This window comes from Megalobrama amblycephala, linkage group LG4, assembly GCF_018812025.1.
Source record: "Megalobrama amblycephala isolate DHTTF-2021 linkage group LG4, ASM1881202v1, whole genome shotgun sequence".
NCBI lineage: Eukaryota > Metazoa > Chordata > Actinopteri > Cypriniformes > Xenocyprididae > Megalobrama > Megalobrama amblycephala.
In genome coordinates, this window is record NC_063047.1 from 13,480,788 (window position 1) to 13,496,779 (window position 15,992).

Genomic DNA, 15,992 nt, shown 5'->3' on the forward strand with positions numbered 1-15,992 from the left:
ACAAATTTGCTTTCAAGTAAATTCATCTTCTTTTGAAGGTTTTTAGATACAGTAAAAAAAACTATTTAAGAAAATGTATCTACAACAAAGTTGTCTTAATTTGTATTTTAATCTAAATATCATTAAAATAATATCAATTTACTTGATAAGTAAAATTGTTTAAGATATTAAGAAATTATATATATATATATATATATATATATATATATATATATATATATATATATATATATATATATATATATATATATATATATATATATATATAACTTTTTTTTTTTTACCATCAAATTCACTATGATTTATGCTTAAATATTGTTTTTGCCAAGTGAGGTAAGAAAAAAATTAATTTTGTCTGAAAATAAGTCTTAATATCATAATTTTGCTTCTCAGGCTAGATATTTAGATATATTTAACAAATCAAATCAAAATAAATATTGATAAAATGTTTTGTGGAAATCAAAACACACTGCAATATCTACTCATGTTTTCTTAAAAAAAAAAAAAAAACAACTTAGTGAGAGCTAAAATACTTCTCTTTTAACAACTGAGAAAAAAGTGCTCTTATTTTTAATTAATGTACAATTGTTTTCGCTGAACTTAAGAAAAGGTCAGGATTTTTTGACCCCCTGTGGATTTTTTAAAGAAAATTATAGGGAAAATAAAACAAAACAACAGGATTTCTTGAGCTATTGAGTCCTGCTGTGGCAGATCTATCATTCACAGTCTCCCCTTTCCTCTGGATTTCACATTCTTCAACAGACTCCAGTCGAAAACCTGACTGTCTCTGAATTTTTCTTCCCTGTTCTCAATTGGCCTGCTGAGAGGTAACCATAAATTAGCAGGTCATGGGCCTGCATGTCTGTCAGCCCCTTTTATCTGGCTAATAGAGGCCAGCTGCGGCCGGACGGTCTCACACCAGGCCCTGCTTCTGCACTTCACCGATCCACAACACAACCAAATCCTGTCTGGGATTAAGATCAATTGAACAAAAGCAATAAAAAAATTTGTAGATGAAAAAATGGTGTAGCTTTGCTTCATGCAGCTACATTTTGAGTTGATTTTTTACTACTACTACTACTTTTTATCTAATTGCAATGGAAGTGTATTTACCTGTAGCTTTGTGCTGGCCAGTAGGCGACCTGTCTAGAGATCTCTGTTTCTTGTCTCTTTCCCTGCGATGATGGCACCGATGATGATGGTGATGGTGATGATGTCGTTCTTGAACTGGTTTTTCCAAAATGTAGTCATTCAGATTCACCTCCTGAGGGCGCTGTGGTGCAAAAGTGGATGCGGAGCGTCTCATAGGGGAATCGGGAATGGACTGAGAAAGACAACACGGTGGTGGTTAGATGAAGTCAGATGAATTCTTTCGGACATTGTTATCTTGGAATATTACAAGGAATGTTGTACTGAAATTGCCTATAATAACATCGTCTTGTACGCTAAACCTCCATTTTATCTCAGATGCATCAAAACAAGGATGAACTCCAAACTGCAGTATGGAAGTAAGGGATCATTATAGTATCAAAGTATCAGAGGCAGTGTAACATCTGTAGCAGCTGAGCTAATCCCATTTGAGGAAACACTCATTTTGGGCTTAGACCCTCAATTTATGCTCCCACAGGTGTGCCTCTTAATCTGTCTGAAATGATCAAAGGTCACTGACTCTTGAGTCACAGTACTAGACTTACTTTGATTTCATGTTTTGCATTACAATAGGCTGCTAATCTTCAGATTCCTACTGACACTGAAGACAAACAGATCACCTTGGATTCTTATCTCAAAACTTGCTTAAGTCTAAATTATATTCCTATTAAACTGAATATTTTAAAGTTGATCATACTTCCAGTAAAGTCCCAGGAGAATGACGGGATTGACTCCTCTGATGAAGCACGTCAGAGAACAAAATGGAGCCCAAGAGCAGAGAAGACATGAAAAAAAGAGAAAAAAATATCTTGCATGAAAATAGACTGTAAAGAAACACATTAAATCATGTCCATTTTCTCAGTTCTGTTCTAATAAGTCGCTCGTTTTAGTCACTTAAAGGTGAAGTGTGCCATTTTTGCACCAGTATACATATATATGTTTGGAAATAATCAATATGTTTGCAATATTTAGTGACACTAGTGGCACAGAAATTTTTAGGCCAATCAAAAAGTTAGCATCTTCCAACAATTTTTCAAAGTTTAAGATTCTACCATGTTTTTTTCCATCAAGATAATCTTCACAAGTGAACAACTTCTATTAATTTTGATGCCTACATACAATTGTCAGAAGTAAAAAGTTAGGCTATAAACAAGCAGTCTGAATTCAGTGTCACCACCACTAAGCAACTTTTTCAAGACATGTACTGTAGTTTAAAAAATCATGAGTGAGGTATTACTAATATGTTGCAGAACAAAACATGAAAATATCTTCAAAAACCTATTGACTTTGGAATGGTGGAAACTGTAGTGTAAATATGCTAACTTGTTTTAGAGTTTTAGAACTCACTCCTGCAGTACATACTTGACCTTTAACACTTTGAATAAAACAACAATGAAAACCCACATTTGTAAAAAATATTGTTCTGAATGCTTAAGAAATGGTTTGTGTTATTTTCATGCACTGATTTATTTTATTTGAAGCAACCTAAGCTTAGCTTGCCTTTGGGAATCTATATCATCGTTTATCATCCATCCTCTTTTATCCATCCATGACAAACACACGTCATTCCTTAAGACACACTTGTCAATCATAATGTTTTTGCAGATCATCCACATATAATAGTTTTGCAGAGTTTCTTGGTTGTGGTTTAAACAAATCTGTGTTTGAGGCTGTTATTTGGCTCTTTTCATCCGTCGAGCAGAAGGACTGGACATGGCTGAGTGCCATTGGAGAAGGGATTTCCCCCGCAGAAATCAGAGGGATTTGGCCATATTAGCAGGTGCTGAAACGTTACATTCAGCATCTAATGTCTCTTATCGGTTAGTCCAGCACTTTAAAGAGATTTGGTTTTGGATGGGAATCAAATTTGGGAGTAAAATAAAGGCACTCAGTGAGCCTGAGAAGCCCATTAGCACTGGAGAGGTGTGGGTTAGGTGTGATTTGATAGCAGGAATATCCTGATGAGTTTTAATGGACGGATTGTCTTTAGCAGAGTCCAAATGGAATGTGAATTTCATACTGAATGAATGATTTTAGATTTATTTTTCCAATGATGCTGTTGTCCTGACATACTATAACATTAAGCAAACTGAATGTTGAGATCCCAAAACAATACAACCCATTAGTAAAATCCATTATCCTTTTAGCCGGTTCTGTGCAAATTACATTTAAAATAAAAACAATGCCATCCAGTATTCAAATCAAGATAGTTTTTTAAATCCATCTCAACCTAACCAAAAAGTAATCTCAACCTCTTTCTTGAGAGTCTACTTAATCTGACAGTTCACTTCCTCTTAGCCAGAACAAGCCAAAAAAAAAAAAAAAAAAGATCCAGGGCACAGCTCTGGCAACCTATCAATGACTAATTGTATTGTTTCCCTGAAGCATATTAAACCATATACAAGAACCAGATTCCATTTAATGACACGTCATTTAACGCTTATTTGCATATGTATAGGATTTTAAGCAAGAGAGAGGTTTGACTTCAAAACCTTCACCCGAATGAATACCTGCATCTCTGCATTTAGTTTTGGCATGGATACCGCACGTCCTTGGCCCTCAAGGCCACCAGAGGTCGCTGTGTTGGCACTGTTCTCCATCTTTCTCATTTCTACTGACTCCTATTACATGCACACAACAAAGGATTGAATACGCATCAAAGAAAGACACTGTGTCAGAGAGAGTCAATGTTGTTATTTACAGCACCTGGGCAGTGTTTGCATTTGAGGCATCCTCTGATTGACCTCTGGACATTGGCCTTCGTTTAGACCGTTGGACCTCCTTTGACTTCTCTGAGGCCCAGGATGAAGATCCTTTAATAGGGTTGTCAAGACTGGGCATGGAATTTGACAGAGGAAAGAATATATTAGTGTAGATACACGTCATGGCAAACAGGTTAATCCAAGTGTGTACTGTATGTGCATGCACTAGGGATTGTATGCTCACTGCGTGCGTCCGTTATTGAGCGTGGTGGAGCTGGGTCTTGTCTGAGCTTGAAACTCTGAGGCCAAATCTACACTGTTCATGGCCTGGTCTTGCATGTGAGTTAGTGGGAGAATGGGCTCTAAGAGAGCACTGACTTTATTCTTCAAACAGAGAGAATCAAAACACATTGTTATACATAAAACTGAAAAGTGATAAAACTGATAAAAACATTTGATGATTAGACAGTCTTAAATTTATGTTTCTCAAGCCCTGTTTAGACCTGGTATTAAGATAAGTTTTGGTCGATCGGATCACAAGTGGACGATGCTAAATACAGGTGTAAACGGGGTCTAAAACTTTTTGAGCTTGTCCACTTTCGACCACTTCCAGAGGTAGTTGAAAACGCATTTGACCACATTGCTTATAGTGTAAACACTCATGTGATCGAATGCGCTGAAACAGAAACAAAATATCGCCAACTCTCCGCCTACTGACCTAATGCATAAACATTATGGGTAGCGTGCTAGCCAGACTCAGTTTTAACTTTGTCGGTTGAAGATCCAGAGTTTGTCTGAAGACGAAAAACTTGCGGCTGTCAGAGCAGAATCTCCGGTCGCATTCATATGTAAATTGCATGAGCTTAATTTGTTCATTAGATCGAAAGATCTGAAAAAACCTTACATTTACCTGACCATAGACGGTCCCGTCAAAAAAAATAAGGACAGAAGTGGTTGAAAGAGGAACAAAAGAAACATATTAAAACACCAGGTGTAAACAGGAATGTCTCCCTCATCTACAGGTGCTGGTCATATAATTAGAATATCATCAAAAAGTTGATTTATTTCACTAATTCCATACAAAAAGTGAAACTTGTATATTATATTCATTCATTACACACAGACTGATATATTTCAAATGTTTATTTCTTTTAATTTTGATGATTATAACTGACAACTAAGGAAAATCCCAAATTCAGTATCTCAGAAAATTAGAATATTGTGAAAAGGTTCAATATTGAAGACACCTGGTGCCACACTCTAATCAGGTAATTAACTCAAAACACCTGCAAAGGCCTTTAAATGGTCTCTCAGTCTAGTTCTGTAGGCTACACAATCATGGGGAAGACTGCTGACTTGACAGTTGTCCAAAAGACGACCATTGACACCTTGCACAAGGAGGGCAAGACACAAAAGTTCATTGCAAAGGAGGCTGGCTGTTCACAGAGCTCTGTGTCCAAGCACATTAATAGAGAGGCGAAGGGAAGGAAAAGATGTGGTAGAAAAACGTGTACAAGCAATAGAGATAACCGCACACTGGAGAGGATTGTGAAACAAAACCCATTCAAAAATGTGGGGGAGATTCACAAAGAGTGGACTGCAGCTGGAGTCAGTGCTTCAAGAACCACTACGCACAGACGTATGCAAGACATGGGTTTCAGCTGTTGCATTCCTTGTGTCAAGCCACTCTTGAACAACAGACAGCGTCAGAAGTGTCTCGCATGGGCTAAAGACAAAAAGGACTGGACTACTGCTGAGTGGTCCAAATTTATGTTCTCTGATGAAAGTAAATTTTGCATTTCCTTTGGAAATCAGAATCCCAGAGTCTGAAGGAAGAGAGGAGAGGCACACAATCCACGTTTCTTGTGGTCCAGTGTATAGTTTCCACAGTCAGTGATGGTTTGGGGTGCCATGTCATCTGCTGGTGTTGGTCCACTGTTGTTTTTTTGAGGTCCAAGGTCAAAGCAGCCGTATACCAGGAAGTTTTAGAGCACTTCCTGCTGCTGACCAACTTTATGGAGATGCAGATTTCATTTTCCAACAGGACTTGGCACCTGCACACAGTGTCAAATCTACCAGTACCTGGTTTAAGGACCATGGTATCCCTGTTCTTAATTGGCCAGCAAACTCGCCTGACCTTAACCCCATAGAAAATCTATGTGAAGAGGAAGATGTGATATGCCAGACCCAACAATGCAGAAGAGCTGAAGGCCACTATCAGAGCAACTTGGGCTCTCATAACACCTGAGCAGTGCCACAGACTGATCGACTCCATGCCACGCCACATTGCTGCAGTAATTCAGGCAAAAGGAGCCCCAACTAAGTATTGAGTGCTGTACATGCTCATACTTTTCATGTTCATACTTTTCAGTTGGCCAAGATTTCTAAAAATCCTTTCTTTGTATTGGTCTCAAGTAATATTCTAATTTTCTGAGATACTGAATTTGGGATTTTCCTTAGTTATCAGTTATAATCATCAAAATTAAAAGAAATAAACATTTTAAATATATCAGTCTGTGTGTAATGAATGAATATAATATACAAGTTTCACTTTTTGAATGGAATTAGTGAAATAAATCAACTTTTTGATGATATTCTAATTATATGACCAGCACCTGTACTTGTGATCCGATCGACCAAATACTAGGTGTAAACAGGGCCTCTGGATCTTTAAAAAACATTTGATCAAAAGCCTTACACTTGAAATGAATGTAGAATATATATATATATTTATATTAGATAAGATTTAATTGTTTAATATTTTAGAGATTATATGATTTTCAATCTAATGTTTCTAATTATAGTTTGATGACTTATTTTACATTATTATTATTATTTAATATTATTTTACTAGTAGTGTAAATATGTATCACCTGAGATCCAGGTCCTGCCTGTTCTCTCTGTTGCTGTTGCTGCAACTGAAGTCTTTTGGCTCTGTTCTGCTTGTAATAGTCAAAGATCATAAGAGCCGCATACACCTTCCCCACTGTAAGCTCATTGGCTGCAAAAAAAGACAAATTCTTCAATTGTTGTTTAGAAATTCAGTCAATTGTTGTTTAGAAGTTTTACTGGTGACCACTAGAGATTACTTGTGTTTGGAGATCTGTGCAGATGTGAAATTACGGTGTGTTTAGATAATTCATAAGTGTGTGCCTCTATCTCAGTGTTAGTCTTGTGATACGTGGATACAAGTGTGGAGAGTATTTTCGTGGCATAAGTAAGAAAGAATCTCGTGGGTGATGATTCATAATGTGTTTACGTTTGTGTGGGGTGACCAGCAGGTCCATAGTCTTCTGAGACAGGTTTGGCCAGACCGTTGCGAGTTCCTTCTTCAGTTCTGCGTCTGACAGACGTTGGGCCACCATGCCTGTGGAGAGATTCATGAACATAAAGGCATTAGGCTAATAAGACTATATCCATTACACAAATTAGTTCTGTCTAATTATTATGGTGTTTACAATTATTTCTCTTATTCTCTTCACCTCTCAACATTTTTTATCTTCTGTAATATTGTCATCATCATCATTATCATTAATCAATTATTTAAATTCAGTGAATTTAAAGCAATGTATCACAAATATTCGTTTGAGATGACACGAGTTGCTTTGCTAGAAAAACGCTTTTTATCTCCTGTAATAATAACAATCAATTATTTCAGAGTTCAGTGAATTTAGATAAATGATTGCAAAGCAAAACTCTTAGTTTTGCTGAGAGTTGCTTTGGGAGAATTTAGTAAAGCTAGAAAAACTCTTTTCATCTCATGTGATAATAATAATAAAAAGAAGAAATTATTTAGGTTCAGTGAATTTGGATCAATGTAGCTTTGCTGAGGAGTTACTTTGAGAGAATGTAGTGAAGCTAGAAAAACCCATTCAGTGCCAAGCATTCAGAGAGACACAACAGATGCTACACACACCATCCCACACACACTGCTCTGAAAAGTGGAAATGGCACTAGCAGCAGCAACAGAACAAATCACGCTGAATAAGTGAGTAAATCTCTCCAAACTCTTTCAAAAGAGAGGGAAGGTGAAACATTCATCCAATAATTACACAATCATTTAGACAATAAAATAGGCACCAGACTGACCTGATGCCAGTTTGATCTCCAGAGCAGTGCGGATCAGAGCCATCAGGGTAGAGGTGAAGTGTACACTGTTGTCATCTGCAATGGGCATGTTCATTTTCACCAGCCGCTAGAGGGAGCCATGAGGTTCATTAGTGGGGTAAAAACACTTCTCAAAATCAGCATCATCCAGAACATCCCAAAAACTCAAACAAAACAGTTTGTGTGCGTCTGAGATTGGACTTGGTTATTTCATATTCTTTTATTGATTCAATTCATAAATTCTATGAATCAAGCAACAAATATACTGGATCCTTTTGGTAATTCAGTAATGCAGAATGTTGTTCTAATCTTAGCGTTTCAAGCACACAAACAGTTTTGTTCACATAGAGAATAGGAACATACAGAATCGAACATTCACATTCACTGCTATAGTCTACGATTCGCAACCAAGTGCACTGGTGATAAACCGACACCGACTCGAGAGTGAAGAAAAGCATGTACACATAACCATGAGGGGTTTCAGAGAAAATGGGAGCTCGACTCTGGGAGTTACTAAATCAATAAAAAAGTTCAGCAAGTAGCTGCTTTTCAGCTGTGGCTTTTTGAGGTTGAAATAATGCTAAACACACCAGCAACTTTCAACTGGATCATTCTGACAATACCATTGTAAAAATAGTAAAAAAAGCAGGTCAATTGTGTCATTTTGGTTTGATGCCTCTACAGTCTCAAAAATTACACACTTTATCTTTAAAGGTGCACTCAATTGTTTGCTTATATTACACTGGAAAAGGGGGCTTGGACTTACTGTATATTGACACCTAGTGGTGTGGATGTAGCATCACTAAAAGATTTCAGTAACAATGCATTTGTAGAAATGCTCTATTAGTAGTCAGTCATTAATAATTTATTCTGTGAGCAAAAGTGTCCAATAATAGTACTATTGGACTGGTCATGTGATCTCAAAATGGCCGCTCTCATGAGGTGACCCACCCCATGTAAACTAAAACATTTTAAACATATTTTTCTAAAGTACTATATATTTCTGTATGCTTAACGGTGAAAATATCTGAGTGCACCTTTAAACATGACATCTCTGTTGTATCATGAGATGTTAAGGTGTACAATATGTGATTCATTGTGAAGAGTTGAGCTCCCCTGAGCAAAGAGAGCATACATCTACTAGCAGTAGCAGTGCAAAAAAACACATAAATAAAAATAAAAACATATCAGAATGAAAAAAAGATGGACAGTCTCACATACAGACATACATTCTCACATACTGCAGAGAGAGAGAAAAAAGAGAGAAGGCTACAGAAGAAAAAAGAGAGAGGAAATGGTCAAGTGGATGAGAGACAGACAGCACAAGCAAGACAAGGAGAATATAAGTGAACGACCGCCAAGAGAGGAAGAGAGAGGTCAAGTGCATAGTTCTCATGATTGAAAGCAACTTAAGTTACACACACACTGCTCCATGAAAACAAGGGTGAGAGGGGGTCCTTTCCTATTCTAACACAACATAAGGGCTCTAAAAGAGGTTTTTGATCTAAATTTGGGGCCCTTAAGTGAATCCCAAAGACACAGAAACCCGCAAAAAAGAGCAATTGGCCACTTTTTTATGTAAATTGAGTTTACATAAAATATTTTACATTTATAATGCATATGATTGGTACAGAAAATCATTTTTGTAATGTCGTGCACAAACCCTTACACAATGCAACTTTTGGGGCAAATTTTATACACATGAAGTATGACAATAGATAAAATTGAGAAGTTTCTCTTATTATTGAAATGAAACTACCTAGGCTGATTGGAAATACGTGCCTCTACCTACATTTTTGCAAAATTAAAAAAAAAAACGTACCAATATACATACAATTCACAGCAGTTTCCAGCTGAAATGACCACTAGAGGCAGTAAAACACCAAGTGTTATTCCTTTTCACACAGATTATGACTATGTGGCAGACTATCGATTAATAAAGACTTTCAATATTACGATTAATAAAGAGGTTCTTTGCACAATACTGTTATGACCTCAAAATACATTTATCATAGCACATGATTTGTAAAATAATACATTTCCATCAAATAACCAGTTCCATAAGGCTTTTCTGACATAGTAAACTTGTTTGGTAGGTCACCTGGAACAGCATTGAACTTGCAGATTTTGTGTAGGTGGTGCCACTCACGGGAATTTTCATTTTCTAACTGCTGTGATTCATACAGCAAGCAACGCAATAAAGCGTTGCCAGATTCGCAATCGTCTGTCACAGGTAAAACTGAACACACTTTTAATGCCACTACTGGGCATTTCACATTAAAAGTGTCGCAAACATGCAAGAAGTGCAGAAATGTCGCCACAGACACATATTTCCAATGAGCCTTGGTTGTAATTAAACATTAAATGGACTAAAGTTCTGCAGTCATACTCATCATTAGTCTGTGACCATCCCTAAATGACACAGGAAGTGGAGGGGAACTCTTGAATAAAAAGAGAACGGGGAGGGACTACACCAAAAAGATTAGAGCGTGGGGAGAAAAAATAAACAGTTAAACAAAAAAACGAGGGGAAACACTGCAAGAGCACAAAGATTGGCTGAAGAATAAGCCAATGGGAAGACAGTACGAGCGGGGGGGAGGTGGGGGGGCATGTGAAGTTGAGCTACCTTGTAGGCGATTCGTGGAGGGCATTTCTTTCCCAAACCTAAAGGTGGGGACATGTGGAGCAGCATCTCATACATATCGAGGTACTTGATACGGCCACTTCACAGTGCAGACAACGCAAAAAACCCAAAATAAAGAAAAGGATGGGGAGTTAGAGAGACAGGAAGAGAAACAAGGGGGCAGAAAGTAAACCAAACAAGACAAAATGAAAAAAGACAAAACAAACAACAGACGACAAAAAACAGAAATCTTTTGTTAATTAGATTTCCAAGAGTGTCATGGACAGGGATGCCATCCTGGCCTGGCAGGGTCAGAGATGGATCCCAAAGGTTAGAGGTCAGAGGTGAGAGAGTTGATCCCTGATAAGGAGAGATGGAAGAGGTGAGTGAGATGACACGAGGAGTGGATGGTGACAGAATGGCTGCATTGTTTGGAAGATGTCTGCATCTGCATGCTGAGACATCAGGGGAAGTTTCCACTTTCAGTGCACAGAAACAAAGGTTTCAACGCCAGTTTTGGTTCTGTTCTATTTCATTTGAATTGTTCATGTAAATACAAGGTTAAGATATAAATGTTAAAAGTCAATATGGCTTGCTATTGTGACATTAGCTTAATGACAAAATCCTGAATTGTTAATATGAAAACTACTTAAGTGTCATAAAGGTTCAATTGTACATAAGTGAAGGAGGTTTTAGACTTATTATGTGGCCTTGAAAGCTTTGTTTCCCATCTAGCATCATTAACCAAAGCCAGTCAAATCTGTTGGGGCAAGTGCTTGTATGTAGGCAAGTCATTTGAGCACAGCCATTCAAGTTTGGGTCTCTGGGCGTTTGCACACAGAGGCCACACGAGTGGAAGAAGTTGCTTGGGTTGCAAACCTTGTATGCTACCCTATTAGGGCAGTTCTTCCCTAAGCCAAGGGGGGGCGAGATAATTCGCAACAAATTGTACATATCCTTATAGGAAATCCGTCCGCTGCGGAAAGAACAAGCAAAACATGACACATACATGAAGAAAGCTTGGAGAGCATATTTGTGTTGTGGACAAGATGCGGATAGGAGAACAAGATCCCATTCTCATCCAGACCACAATTCTTACGGGCATTGCGTGGGAGGTCTTCAATCACACATACAGAATAAGGGGAAACATTCAGCATTTCTCTCTTTTATTTATGTGGTCTAACCTGAGAAGGCCTTTGAGCCCTAACAGAATGATTCTCCTTCTCTCAACTGTTGCCAAACTCAGTTACTATATTTATCACAGGAGTAGGTCTCCATCTGGCGGGGGAGTGCAGGCTGAAACATACCATGCGGCTGGGTCATACTCCGCCCACACACGGATAAACTCATCCAGGTGGTGAGGGCCCAGGATGGAGGAGTCACGTGTCAGATATTCAAAGTTGTCCATAATGACAGCCACAAACAGGTTCAACATCTGGAGAAAGTGGCAGGAGAAAAGACTCTGAAGGTCACGGAGCAAGTAAAACAATTTGAAAATATCTGGGAGTATGATGTTAATTGTAAATTAGGGCTGGGTAAAAACAATGATTTTCCGATTAATCTGTCTTCTGATTCTGTGTCTTCAGTGCCATGACAAAATAAATAATTACAATCAATAAAATATTTTACCTTAGTTGTGAATATTTGTAGTCTGCATTCAGAAACAACATACAACATGACCAGCGCAGTCCGATTCATGAAAAATGACTCTCATTAACTTTTTAGTGAATCAACAACATAGAAAGTGTAGCCCATTAGTCCTGAAATTAGTTTTTAATTTAATCATTTAGAGTTAAGGGGTGGTCACACTAGATTTTAAGCATGCAAAATGTAATGATGTGTGCTCTACTGCATATTTTTTAAAACATAAATAATAATAAATCCAAAATATACAATATTCTCCACTTTCCTGCAGCATTACAAACCTGCAGCTAAAAGTTTTTTCTTTTAATTCAGCTAAGAGGCCACATCGTATTAACGCATCAATCTTCTATTGGTCACCCATATTCACGTGAAATGAATTCTAAGGTAAAATTTCAGCAAACTTGATCTTTGCAATGAAGTGAGATGTTTAAGGTCTTCAGTATTCGCATGCATGTGAATAGAAGTAAATGGAGCGAAAAATGTAGTGTGACTTGTTTGAATTAATATGAAACTGTATAATTTACAAGAAAGAAAATATTTTTTTTTGTAACTGAAAAACACCCAAATTAATCACAATCGAATTAAAGCATATTGAAATAAGAAAAAAATTAAGAGCTTGTAAATCGGATTCAAATCGAATCAGGAAACCTGCATTGATTCTCAGCCCTATTGGAATATTTCAGAGTCATGTTCAGACTGTTTTTTTGGGGGTTTTTTTTTTGGTTTTAGGTAAACAATCAAGCAACTTTGTGGCAGTAGGATGTGATGACAAGCTACAAAAATGATGAGGCTGTTTTGGCCATTATGACTCTGAGCACTGACCAGGAAGGAGCAGAGGAAAATGAAGGAGACAAAGTAGAAGTAGGCAAAGTCACTCCCGCACTCCTTTCCATAGGTGCCTGACTGTATGTCACAGGTGCGCTCACTCAGACAGGACAGCATGATCTCGTGCCAGGCTTCACCAGTGGCGCTCCTGCAAGAGACACGATGATGACCTGATTGAATAAATGCTGCATCTGCTATTAAACCTAGGAATGACTGTCAGAGAATATGACAGAGATTGCAGATGATGAGAGAACTGCTGATATTTAAATTAGAGTTGAGCCAGATTTAGTTTATAACACTGTTGTCACACTGATGTGCTGTCTGCTCATGGCTCTCAGCTCAGAGGAAGCTTCAAGTAATGAACATAAGGGAAAAATGGAAATTTATTTATGAATTTCATTAGAAGATGTTGTTTTTCTTGCAATATCCCTGATACTCCAGATGGTACTTTAAAATTCAATCTGACCAAAAGGGGAGACCAGAGAGAGAAAGAGCATGACAGAGAGAGATGTAAACACAGTGATACAAAGTACTATAAAAAAATAGAGATCTGATAGCTAGACAGACAGACAGGCAGATCCTTAATATGGTGTGCAAAAAGAAAATGGCCCTAAACAGATCTCAGAGTTCTCAGATGATACATGAAATGAAATCTCTTTTTATAGGGTTAGTTCACCCAAAAATTTTAATTCTGTCATTAATTACTCACCCTCATGTCGTTCCACACCCGTAAGATCTTTGTTCATCTTCGGAACACAAATTAAGATATTTTTGATAAAATCCGATGGCTCAGTGAGGCCTGCATTGCCAGCAGGATAATTAACACCATCAGATGCCCAGAAAGCTACTAAAGACGTATTTGAAACAGTTCATGTGACTACAGTGGTTCAACCTTAATGTTATGAAGCGACGAGAATACTTTTTGTGCACCAAAAAGACGAAATAACGACTTTATTCAACAATATGAGGGTGAGTAATTAATGACAGAATTTTTGGGTGAACTAACCCTTTAATATAAAGGTAATCTGACAGAGCACAGCAGAGATCTTTAGCAGCTCTATAGCTTGAGATCAGCTGTGTTTTGGCCTTTATTTTAATACTTTATACATTATTAATATTTTCTGAGTGTGAAAGATCTTGATCAATTATAAATAAAGCTCTCTACAAAATTCCTAATTGCATTAGACAAATGTGAGCTATTAATGTTGATATCAATCAAAGTCTAAATATAGTGATGGGGCTAAATATAGTGCCCAGAAGCAGTACAACAGTAGAAGCATTCTAAATCTATAATCCTATCTGATCTGCAATGGAAAACCTTGATTCTGTTACAGCCCCAGAAGCCTCTCTAAGATTTCCTGCATTCTCAGGTGGCTTTGATTGCAGTAGTTAAAGAATAACAGGTGTGTGCAAACCTGAACAACAGCATTAGTGCTTGGAGGAAAGTTTGAAAGTTGTTGTGACGATTGATGGCAGTCTCGTCATTCAATTCAATGTTCCCAAACACCTGCAATCACAATGTTACATTAAATGAGTGTATGTTTTGAAACAAGTTACATTGAACAACCTTCAGACACAATATAGTTTCTATACTGCATTTTAATTAATAAAACCAATAATAAAATACACTCCAGCATTGCAATGACCTTTTAATTACAATCACTGAAGCACTGAAATTATTGTAGATAGCTACCTGCATTCCAATGATGGCGTAGATGAAAAACAGCATGGCGATTAAAAGGCATACATAAGGCAGTGCCTGGAAATAAAAATTAAGAAATTGTTACTTCTTTAAAAAACAAAACAAAAAAAAAACAGTCTCCAACAATGAATGTCAAATCAGTTAATTTAGAGTTACCTTAAAGGACTGGACGAATGTCCAGAGCAGGATGCGAATGGTGTATCCCTGCCGGAGGAGCTTGATTAGTCTGGCTGCCCTGAAGAGCCTCAGGAAACTCAAGTTCAGCAGACGGTCCTGTGGGAACGCAGGGTTTGTCAATTTGAAAATTAATTTCTCCTTATTTGCTCCTTCAGCCCTCTTTACTTCAATCCTCATTTCTCTTAATAACATCAAGTTTGTATTTTTGAATCCTAAAACATGCATTTTATAAAACCTTAAAGAGAAAAATGAAAATTCTGTCATCATTTGCTTACTCTCATGTCACTCCAAACCGGTATGCTCTTCTTTCTTCTGCTGAACACAAACAAAGATATTTTGAAGAATGTTGGTAACAGTTTTGGATCCCACTGACTTACATTTTATATTTTGTATATACAATGGAAGTCAAAGGGAACCAACGTTCTTCCAAATATCTTCTTTTGTGTTCCACAGAAGAAAGAAAGTCATGCAGGTTTGGAATGACATGAGGGTAAGTAAATGATGACAGAATTTTCATTTTTGGTTGGACTATCCCCTTAATGTAACACCGTTTCTACACCAGACACGACTGCTGCTAAAAGCTAAAAGCATGTCAGCTAAAAGCTGTCTACACTGAACGTGACAAACCGACCATTGCAAAGCACTTAGACTACATCAGAAATAGAACGGGGAATCAGTTTACTGTCGGGAATTTGTTGTGTCGCGTCGCACCGCATCCAGTGTAGTCAACATCACTGATTATAATGGGTTCTATTGTCTTTTGACGCGTTGCGTCGCGCCAATCGCATCCGGTGTAGACACGATGTAAAAGTTTTCAAATTCCTTCACACTGAACTGGATTTTTATTTCTCGAATGTCATTAATGTTATTTATTAAAACAGGGTTTCTCAAACAGGAGGTTAATAAGGGAACTGCAGGAGTTTGTGACTTGATGAACACTATCTAATAATTAAATCATAAAAATTGCAAAACTAAAATAAATAATTTAGCAATCAAAGTAAATTACTTATAAAATACATGCAATATTTTATTTGTTTACCTTCATGATCTGTGACCACTAACC

At 37.3% G+C, this 15,992-nt stretch overlaps 1 protein-coding gene across 21 annotated transcripts in view; it reads right to left on the reverse strand.

Annotated features, from left to right (window-relative positions):
• Window positions 1-15,992, reverse strand: part of cacna1ba (calcium channel, voltage-dependent, N type, alpha 1B subunit, a) — a 132,419-nt gene that overhangs the window by 7,354 nt on the left and 109,073 nt on the right. For 16 of the 21 annotated variants that reach the window (XM_048187662.1, XM_048187660.1, XM_048187656.1 and 13 more), the window contains 14 exons: window positions 14,909-15,025; window positions 14,744-14,809; window positions 14,466-14,557; window positions 13,048-13,198; window positions 11,889-12,016; window positions 10,585-10,681; window positions 7,941-8,046; window positions 7,111-7,218; window positions 6,725-6,852; window positions 4,096-4,235; window positions 3,856-3,982; window positions 3,660-3,770; window positions 1,847-1,885; window positions 1,114-1,324 (listed from right to left, as the gene is read on the reverse strand). In XM_048187662.1, coding sequence (XP_048043619.1) covers window positions 1,114-1,324; window positions 1,847-1,885; window positions 3,660-3,770; window positions 3,856-3,982; window positions 4,096-4,235; window positions 6,725-6,852; window positions 7,111-7,218; window positions 7,941-8,046; window positions 10,585-10,681; window positions 11,889-12,016; window positions 13,048-13,198; window positions 14,466-14,557; window positions 14,744-14,809; window positions 14,909-15,025 — 1,621 coding nt within the window. Of the gene's footprint in view, window positions 1-1,113; window positions 1,325-1,846; window positions 1,886-3,659; window positions 3,771-3,855; window positions 3,983-4,095; window positions 4,236-6,724; window positions 6,853-7,110; window positions 7,219-7,940; window positions 8,047-10,584; window positions 10,682-11,460; window positions 11,558-11,888; window positions 12,017-13,047; window positions 13,199-14,465; window positions 14,558-14,743; window positions 14,810-14,908; window positions 15,026-15,992 lie in introns of all 21 variants that reach the window. The other 5 variants (XM_048187661.1, XM_048187652.1, XM_048187646.1 and 2 more) reach the window with 1 other exon arrangement.